This window comes from Triticum dicoccoides, chromosome 3B (genome assembly GCF_002162155.2).
Source record: "Triticum dicoccoides isolate Atlit2015 ecotype Zavitan chromosome 3B, WEW_v2.0, whole genome shotgun sequence".
In the NCBI taxonomy this organism is placed as follows: domain Eukaryota; kingdom Viridiplantae; phylum Streptophyta; class Magnoliopsida; order Poales; family Poaceae; genus Triticum; species Triticum dicoccoides.
In genome coordinates this window covers 125,131,576-125,141,289 of record NC_041385.1, presented here as the reverse complement: position 1 = coordinate 125,141,289, position 9,714 = coordinate 125,131,576, and the positions used below count along the sequence as shown (strand labels likewise).

The window sequence follows — 9,714 nt, the reverse complement described above, 5'->3', positions numbered from 1 at the left end:
GGAGGGTGTTGTGTCTACAGTTTACAAATGATCGGTTTCCTGTTATGATTGGGACTTCAAAGCTATTGTGGGGCTAAAAAATTGGGGAAAATGATTTGCAGCGTTACTAGGTGCGGGACGACGGTTTGGACTGGAAAATTATGAACCTCTGCTATGATTTTCTTGTTTGAGCAGATAGAGTTAAGCATGGGACAACATCTGGTTTGGTGTTAGCTAGGCTGAGGAAGCCTGGATTGAACAGTACATTAATTGTTGGGATGCACTGCACTGAAAGGGAGGAGAATAGATACTGTCATTTTTCAGAATGACTTTCATCTTCATTGTTGTATGATTGGTTGGCATTTGATATAGCCAAACTTGATCATAAGACTGTCAGAGGGTTCGTGGGTCCACAGATTTAGTGGCACTTTATTAGTTGTCTTGGTTGTTGGGATTGCAAGCTGCAGACTTATCAATCTTCTGATTTGTATCTCTCCAGCAAAGTAGAATATTTGAAATATGGAGCAACAGTGTTGGTGTTTATGGTATACTCCCTATGGTCGTTAAAATAGTGTTTTTTTGGATATTGACACAGTTTTCAAGGTGTTTTTTTTGGACAATTTGAAGTTGAATTTAAAAATGTTGTTTCACATAAAAAGAGAGCGGCTTGTACATTAAGAGTGAGCTTGATCTTAGGGTTTCAGGTACTATCATACATTATGAACGTCTATCTATTACATGTTGAAGATATCAATTTGATGTTGTTGGTTCTAGTTATTTTTCATTCTAGAGCCAAACCTAGAAATATTGGACTCATACAATTCAAAATGACTTATATTCTGACTCCGTTGGACTATTCTTTTTAAGGAAAAGTAGTTTTTGGTAGTTTATTGGACAAAGCTATTATGTCGGTGGAGGAATTGTCACTGTCTACACAATATGAACTTTATTTAATAAGGTCCATGCAATTTGAAAGTGACAGGCAGCTAATGTTTCTTTTACGTGGATGCCACTTTAAATGCTTGATGGTTATGCTTTGCATCAAGTTTTACAGTTTCTACGAGTTGATCAATGTTGTGTAATCCTTTTCTGAACTCACATAACTGTCTAATGTTTGAGTTTATACTATATAGTATTTTGAGACTTTGTAAACTACACATGTATCTGACTGCCCACTTATTCATTGCGTCATAACTATTTGAACACTTAGGGGGCAATGGCCGTTTCAACAAGTGCCTCGTGAAGCTTTGGGGATTAGAGAACTATACATTCGGAGGCACACTGAAGTGCATCAAATGAAATTTGATGATCCCTTATCATCTATTTATTATCTAGATCCCACGGAGCTGACACCAAGCCATCTAATGCTTGATAGGAATGGTGTTTGGTTCTCTCAAGTGAGTGAAATGCAACAGTATTATGTGTTTTTAATATAGCAGATTTGCTCTTCTGCTTAAGCAACACAGGTTGTTGCAGTATCCAAAGCTTATTTGTGCTAAGCAACATATGCTGTGCAATTTCCTCTGTGCAGGGGCCAGTAGTCAAAAGATTGAGGCTTGGCCTGGACATGGAATTAGTGGAAACCTACAGGACCCATAGCGCGAGGATCACTTGTATGAGGTAACCATAAAGCAAATAACCATTGCTCTTTAGACATTTGTAGATCTTGTTACTTTTTAGTCAGCTTATCTGATGTTCAAGGTTTTTTTTTTGGGGGGGGTCAGTTTCATGTACTCAACCCTGTGGGGAATCAAGGGGTGACCATTGAATCCTTCTTTTCTATTCCTATAATAATATCAAAGATAGTACATTTCTCTGCTAACGGATGTTAGGATTTAAGACTGATCCCCACTTTATGTCTTGGACAAGACTCTTGAATCCTCGCATAATGAAAGTTTCTGAATTTAGTAGGATGTTATGACTGACATGTTATTTGGAACAAAATGACCTCATCTGACTTTTAATGTATTAGGCTCGCTCTATATCTTTGCTTCCATTTGTCAGAAAAATAGGCAACTTCATTCAGTCTCAGTACATTGGTATATCTTCAGATTTTGTAGATTTATTTTTACTTCATTCTCATCTTGGGTTCAAGTCTCGACTTCTGCAATTTTAATAAATAAATTGCTTTGCTTTCTTTCTGCCCATGCCACATGTGAGAGGGATTTTGAAGTATATATGAATTGCCCAACCTTCTCCATCAGTTTGTACTTTTGGTTCTAGTGGTTGGTGCATGAAACTATATAATGCCCATTTACTGAACATCTTATGTTCGGTATAGTAGGATGTTATGACTGACATGTTACTTGGAACCAAATGACATCATCTGACTTTATATATTATTTTGCTTTATTTTTGCTTCCATTTGTTAAAAAAATAGGTAACTTCACTTCAGTTAGTACCTTGGTTATATCTTCGGACTTTGTAGATTTGTTTGTGTTACGTCTTGGTGACAATGTCATTTTTTTTTACTTCATTATCGTCTTGTTACAGTATCATTTCTTTTACTTAATTTTCTTCTTTCCTAGCAGAGAGGAATTGTTGCAAATCATTTTCATGATTACTAGCTGGTTTATGTTTGGGATACAGTATCCTCATTTCACAATTTAAACTTTTATTGTTTCACAGTTCTATCTGTGATTGGCTTTTCACTAATGCCTGCTGAAAGTCGCAGAGATAGGAATGCCTTATTATGTTCATTTTGCAGATTATTCCCGCTAATCGACACCCCGTTGCATCGAAGTGATGCACATAGAAATGAAAAGGCATTAGTCACTTCAAGCACGGATAGAACAGTCCGTCTTTGCTGGAAGGTACCTCATTTCTACGTTACATTACCCTGTTGATACAACATGTACTCCCTCCGTAAAGAAACATAAGAGCGTTTAGATCACTAAAGCAGTGATCTAAATGCTCTTATATTTCTTTACAGAGGGAGTATGTTCTTTTTTTTTGTGAGGATACAACATGACCATTCATGATGACATCACTGACTTTGTGCATGAGTGCAGAGGTACTTGAAACAGGAATAATAAAAAACAGAAACTAACTGCTACTCCCTCCATTCACAATTATAAGATGTTCTAACGTTTTTCTGATTCAGATGTATATAGACGCACTGTTCACTCATTTCAGTCCATATGTAGTCCATATTGAAATATTCAAAACATCTTATAATTGTGAATGGAGGGAGTATTACTCACGGTCATTGAATGACTGTAAAATATAGTTATTAAAATGATACAGAAAAAAATATTAGTGTTAGATGGACATTGGTTGCTCTTTGTCTCATTCAAATATGAAAATAATAATACGTGCTTCCTTTTCTCTTCTGCAATTGCTTCAGTTTCCTTGTTTTGTGCTTGTGGTATCTATTCATGACATTGTGAAGCGGCCACTGTATACCCTGGCCTCCCGTTTAACTCTATGCCAACCTCACTAACTACTAACAAAGTTATGCGGCAGTACCCCTTACTCTGCCTTGTCTGCCCCTCATTCCCTGGATTAGTTGCCGGTGAGAAAGTGGTACTCAAGCATGGTAACCAGGAGACCTAGTTAAGAGGGGTGAGGAACTGAGGATGGAGAAGGAAATTCTGGTTAAGAGGGATGCCGCTTATGTAATACTGGCTGCTAGAGACAAAGCAGGATCTAACCTGCTGTAAACTAACAAGAGATAAAGTAGATCTAATCTGCTTAAACTCATATGGAAGGACATACATAGTCCCAATCTGATATTCTAGGGACTGGAACCATTATGCAGTAGCCTCCATTCCTTGTCCAACCTGGCTGACTGCATGTATGGAATTTTCGACATGAAATTACACATGAGCCTCCAACATGCTGCTGTGCCATACATCCTAGTGTGTCTTTCCTTCCCAAGATCAGCCTCTTCCTGGTCACGAGGTATATAAATAGGAATATTTGGATATATGCCCTTTTGAAGTGCCCAGTTGGAAATGCCAACACGCAGTTTCTGCTTCGATATGTTCCTATATAGAGTTGTAGGCTTGTAGCGTAAACAGAAATACCACATTCGTCCAAATTTACCTCAAATTGGACATTTATGTCCCTGCGGATCCTCTTTCTTCTCAATCGTCCTCTTCATGTTCCTCTTCCCTCGTGCAACATGGGCTTTCTTGTCCCACTCGCCTCAACCTCCATACTCAGGGCCTGACCTCTGTCAGTGCATTACACATGGCCATAGGGCTCATCCTTGCCACACACGTCATGTGTCTGAGTACATATTTGTTGAGATTAGCCCTGACCCGAAGAGCAGGGGGGCGGAGAGATGGCGTCGTGCTCCACACAACTTGCAGAGACAGCAAGGTGAGCTGGAGAGAAGGTGCTGCAGCAGGAAGGTGGTGAGGAGGTAGGAGACAGAGACACTTTTATCCAATACTAGTGAAATTCTTCGGTCAATGACATGCTTATAAATATGGCAACTCTGCATGGCATTTCATGAAGTTGAAACCTTGCAGTGTCATTATAAAATCTGGTCAATTTACAGTCATGCATCTAAATTATCGTTACAAATAATGTGATGGTTAGCTAACATATTCAGTCACAATAACACATCTCGGTGGGGTATGTTTTTGAAAGGCTATATATCTAACTCCTTGAGAAGCTAGTGCTAAGCGTGATTTTATAACCTTTTTATGTAGGGCCAATCACGCTGTTACAAGGGCCATTCAGGACCTGTTACTGCTCTGGCTGACAAATTGCTTGATGACGGTGAATGTAAAATACTCGCAACTGGTGGTGAAGACTGCACCATTCGCCTTTGGTCTATGAATACAAGAGCAAAGAAACACCCTCTAATATCAACTTTGCATGGGCATGAAAAAACACTGTCACATTTGTCTGTTGCTTGGTACGTACTGTCAAACCATCTGAATGGAACTTATTCTACTATTAGTCGGCTATTTCTTTGTGTGCAAATGCACCATTTATCAAACTGGAAAGCATTTTGTTGGCTTTTGTACAGTTGCAAGGTTCCTATACTTTCTAAGGTTTCTTAAATTATGATCCATCAGCACGATCATTGAGCTTCTTCTTTGCTCTTCAGGCATAAATCCTCCCTGCTGGTCAGCAGTTCCAAAGATACAAAGGTAATAGAACATCGAAGAAAACTTTATCTGAAGTATTACATTAATAGGAGTAATATTGTTTAACATATTCTGTGTGGTCCACAACTAAGCCATTTGATGCTCATGTTAAGCTCTATTGTTTGTATGTTGCTTTTCATGTTGTTATACTGCATCTCAGGTGAAAGTGTGGGACACAATGGCACCTCCTTCCAGTGTCTCATCATCTTGTGTTGGGGGTGCTCATCTTAACTCAAGTGGTCCACCGATTGCAATCAAATGCTACGAATCCCTTTGTTACATTGCTGCTGGATCCGAAGTGACAGCAATTGATTTGAGGACGATGAAGAAGGCTTCTGTTCTTGAACTTCGTAACCAAAGAATACTTTCTTGTGAGATGCTGCCCTCTGAATGGCTAATATGCACGGGCATAAAAGACAAGTAAGCTCACAATATCTGTACAACCAGTGCTTTCCAGTTTCAAACATTGAGCTTCTAGCTTCGACTGTGTTGCAAACCTTACCTATCTATCATTATTTGCTGGACAGGGCTCTTCTGTGGGATATTCGTAAGTCTCAAGAACTCAAGCACACAGTCGCAGAACTGCATTCAGATGGTCCTGTGACGTTGCTTCACTTGGATCCATACAAGGTAGTGATGGGCGCACCATGGGATGGTCAGGTCCATGTCTGGGAAACCCGGACGGGCCACTTGGTGAACAGATTGAGTTGCGACGAGCCTGTTAAATCAGGAGGGAGAAGCACAGTGTCAGCCATGGCCGTGGACGGGTGTAGGATTGTCACCGCAGGGAGTAGTTCTACCAGAGGCAGCCTGTTACACTACCAGGACTTTCTGAGATCCTCAGTTCCTGTAGCTTTACCTGGCAAGGAGGTTTCCAAGTTCTGGGGATCTCAAGAATATAATGATGAAAACTAGCGTAAATTATTAACAAAGAGGTAGCATTGCATACAAGATGAGATTTTGAGAGCTCAGCCCTTATGCTAAGCTGGTGCACATCTGTCTCTTAGCCTCTCCATGCTAATGTTTATTGAAAATAAGGGAGCGTCTTTGCAAATGGGCCTGTATCATGCATGCAGGAAGGATACTGCCTTGGCAATTTGCTTGTAAGGCATCATCTGTAGCTACATACATACTGTTTTTTCTCAAGAAAGCTACATACATCAACATGAGCCTTTGTATAACTAGTGATGACAGGATAGTCATGTTGTTCTCTTCACCATAGAATTACAGTGGATTAGGTTGAGTTTCTCAAAAATTGAGGCCTGTTCCCTGCAGTATTCCTCTGAAGGGCAGTTATAGTGCTACTGAACATATATGCAGAAGTCCAGTAGCACATGTGTTGACAATCATATTACCATTGTAAGATATTCTCATAGATCATGAATCATATCCCACGAGTATAAGATATTATCTGTTATGGATTTATGCAGCATGCATTTTTTTTTTGAGAGAGAATATGCAGCATGCAAGTTCAGATACAAGACATGCTGCAGTTTATCTGTGATTCAGTCTATCCCTGTCCTCATGGAATGTATCAGATGCGGAGCAGTTCATTCTCTTCCTGCATATCTCTAGAGAAGTCTGATGGCCTCAGGTGTTGCGATCAATGATCAAGACAAAAACAAGTTGAATGTTTTTGAAGAAAAGTCTGATGAACTGTTGTACACGATGTGAAGTTTGAGAAGACTATCATTTTCCTGTTTTGGCAAACTATTGCTGATGGGAAAGCAGCAGTGCAAACTCTCTGTTAATCACATCAAACTTGTAAATCAAATAGTTAATAGTCAAATTATGAGGCAACCTGGAGATCTCGATTTTACCGCATTGGACACAAAATAGGCAGAAGACTTTACCCCCCACTCTAGTCTAGCACAAAGGGCTTTGACTTGTATAACCTTTCAAAGAATGGGCTGGTCATACATACATATTGCATTGCCACCTTTTTTTATATCGAAATTCATCAAAATTGGTACTCCCTCCAATACAATGTTATTGTACTAAATGAGCGACAATTAATATGGATTGGAGGGAGTACTAATTTTTGGGGTGGACTGTTTCTTATACATGAAGGTAACCTAGGTTGAAGTCAGGCTTCAGTGTGAATACTCTCTGAATTCCAGCACAGTTACTGCTGTATTATATTCAGTTACAATGTCAAACATGGTCACTGGAGGTAAGGGAGAACTCAGTTTAACCTGCAGTACGTTGAAGTCAGCAATGTCGCACTCCAAGTTGCCAATGCAAGGTGTTTACACGCTACAAACCCGGCGGCTCTATTGCTAAGGACAGAGGTGAGTCTCTATTATGATTATAGTCATCTATCTTCTCCATGGAAAAATCGTTGGTGTGACCGAATTGTCTTTGCTTTTTCTCGCCCCTACTGTATGCAGTTGACATTTGAACCAGTAATCTTGTTATCTTTGGCATTTATATGTGACAAATCTAATTAGTTATGCAGTGGAACCAGTTGCACTGGTACAACGTGCAATCTTGAAGTTGATTGGCATAAGAATGTCTTTGGGTTTACTTCCTATGAGACTTTCCTAGGCTGTTAAGGAGAAGTATCATCTTAGATGCGGACAAGCTGTCATTTTTCTCATGCTTTTCCAAGTAGACTTGAGAAGAAACCATCTTTCCATGGTTTAGTGATCTCTATTTTTTGGCTTTGCATATTAACTTGGTAGAGCATAACTCTGTTCTACCTCTCCGTTTGGTAGAGCATATTTTCTTCGCATGTCTCAAATCAATCTTGAGTTTTTCCTACAAGGATTTTCCTGACATGCTTTCTTGTAAAAATAAAAGGAATACTTGTGAGAGTTGCAGCCTCCTACCACTATTTCACTAGAGAATGGTTTTGCTTTAGTATCTGCTCCGTGCTTCGTGCTAATAGTGCATATAATGGCAGTATCTGCTTGGAGGATACTCTTTTTGAGAATGGAGGCTGAGCTCAGCCTGAAGATCAACATGGGGACAAAAAGTTACTTCTAATATTCTAGTGTAGCACTGCGAATATGCCTTTTTGTCACTGCCCTTTAGCTTTAGGGAGTCAGTGTCAAGTAAGTGTGAAGAGGACTCATCCTTGTGTGCTGCGGAGACAAGTTGAACCGGGCCATTTCCTGGAAACCACCTAATACAGACTTATCTCTTAGCTCATTTCCGCCTTTCTCGCTAATGATGATTACATGTGCATTAAACCAGGCCTATCGAGTTAACCACCGATGTATCGTGGCCAGAAGACCAAAATATTGGGGTGATGTCAGTGCCATAACAGAATAGTCTATGCGAATTGGCACGCCGGGATGAATTCGGCAAACTTTGCTATCATTTAGCGCATAGGAACTCAGGTCAGTAATTCAGAAGTCAGAACTATGAGTACAGACACATCATATTGACATGCGTCTGCTGTCATGCCTATGCTTTACCTAACATTTAACATACACTACATGTTATCTTCACAAAATTTTACTAGTTGATTATACTCTTCTGGATCGTTCCTCAAGAAAATCCTGGCACTGATCCAGAAAAGTCAACAGAGGTTAACATTTCATCTTCATTGTGAGTCATTGTGCTGCATTATTTGTCTGAACCCTTTGACGGAGGAATAGTGAGGGTCACGCAGTCCCCCGTTTAGGTTTACTTCATTTTGATTGATCAACAGCTAGGTCAAACAATTGTCTGCTTTCATATGCTGTATAATGAATATTGGCAAGTAAGCTACTATCAGCATCACATCTTAACCAATTTGCTAACAACTCAGTTAATTACACGTCCAGACCACTCTATGATATGTGCCACGACGCACCGTGTATTTAATTGAACTAGTATGAGCAGGTAATCTAGCCTGATGGGGTGGTGCATCTACATGTTTGTCTTTACCATACCAGCCATTTCAGTCTAGAGATGAAAGGCCAAGTGTTGTTATGTTACTTGTTTAGGTTAGGTGATTAGCTAAACAAAGTGATCCAAGCTTGACTGTGCTGGTTTCTTCTTGTTTCCCAAATGGAGATCATAATGTGCTGTCATTACACTCCAGAAATCAACAATGTGATGCACTGATGCTCAACTGTTCAGATTTTGATTTCGACGTCTGCATTTTGTTAAGTGGAATGTTATACAGCAGTTGCAGTTATTTTACCAGAGAGCAACTAAGATTGATGACCGACTGGTCTTGACTGGTTTCGTTACCGATAACAACAAAGCATGTCGATTAGTGCTATGAGTTAGTTGTGGTATGGCATATGCCAAAAACACGTATGGGTCTGAAGATTTACACATTGACAATATTGTCCATCATAATCACGATAAATCACGAGTGGACATGCCACCACGGGCGTCCGAAATCCACACCGCATGCTGCCGCGCGATGCGTGCAGCTTTAATACCCTCGGGCCGTATAAGGAATTCGCTTGGTTGTATAGCATTCCATATAGCGTGTGTATTTCCACTTGACACATGCAGTGCATGGCCTGCGAGGCAGCGCGTGCATTAATCCCACACCCAGCAGCCCAACGGCAATAATTCAACTATCTGGCAGCCCACATGCGGGCAACATATCTGGTGATACCGCAACTCAAGTGATGCAATGCTCCGATGGATCATGGGCCTGTCGATTATGTTGGAAGGGACGCGA

General features: G+C 40.2%; 1 protein-coding gene across 2 annotated transcripts in view; it reads left to right on the top strand.

Moving 5' to 3' along the window:
- The window catches only part of LOC119275109 (ribosome assembly protein 4-like), a 7,713-nt gene extending 704 nt beyond the window's left edge, over window positions 1-7,009 (top strand). Inside the window, exons 2-8 of one of the 2 annotated variants that reach the window (XM_037555901.1) lie at window positions 1,190-1,376; window positions 1,511-1,599; window positions 2,687-2,792; window positions 4,641-4,849; window positions 5,045-5,087; window positions 5,245-5,504; window positions 5,612-7,009. In XM_037555901.1, coding sequence (XP_037411798.1) covers window positions 1,190-1,376; window positions 1,511-1,599; window positions 2,687-2,792; window positions 4,641-4,849; window positions 5,045-5,087; window positions 5,245-5,504; window positions 5,612-5,999 — 1,282 coding nt within the window. In that variant the 3' untranslated portion in view covers window positions 6,000-7,009. The remainder of the gene's footprint in view (window positions 1-1,189; window positions 1,377-1,510; window positions 1,600-2,686; window positions 2,793-4,640; window positions 4,850-5,044; window positions 5,088-5,244; window positions 5,505-5,611) is intronic. The other variant, XM_037555902.1, reaches the window with a different exon arrangement.
- Window positions 7,010-9,714: the final 2,705 nt, after the last annotated feature.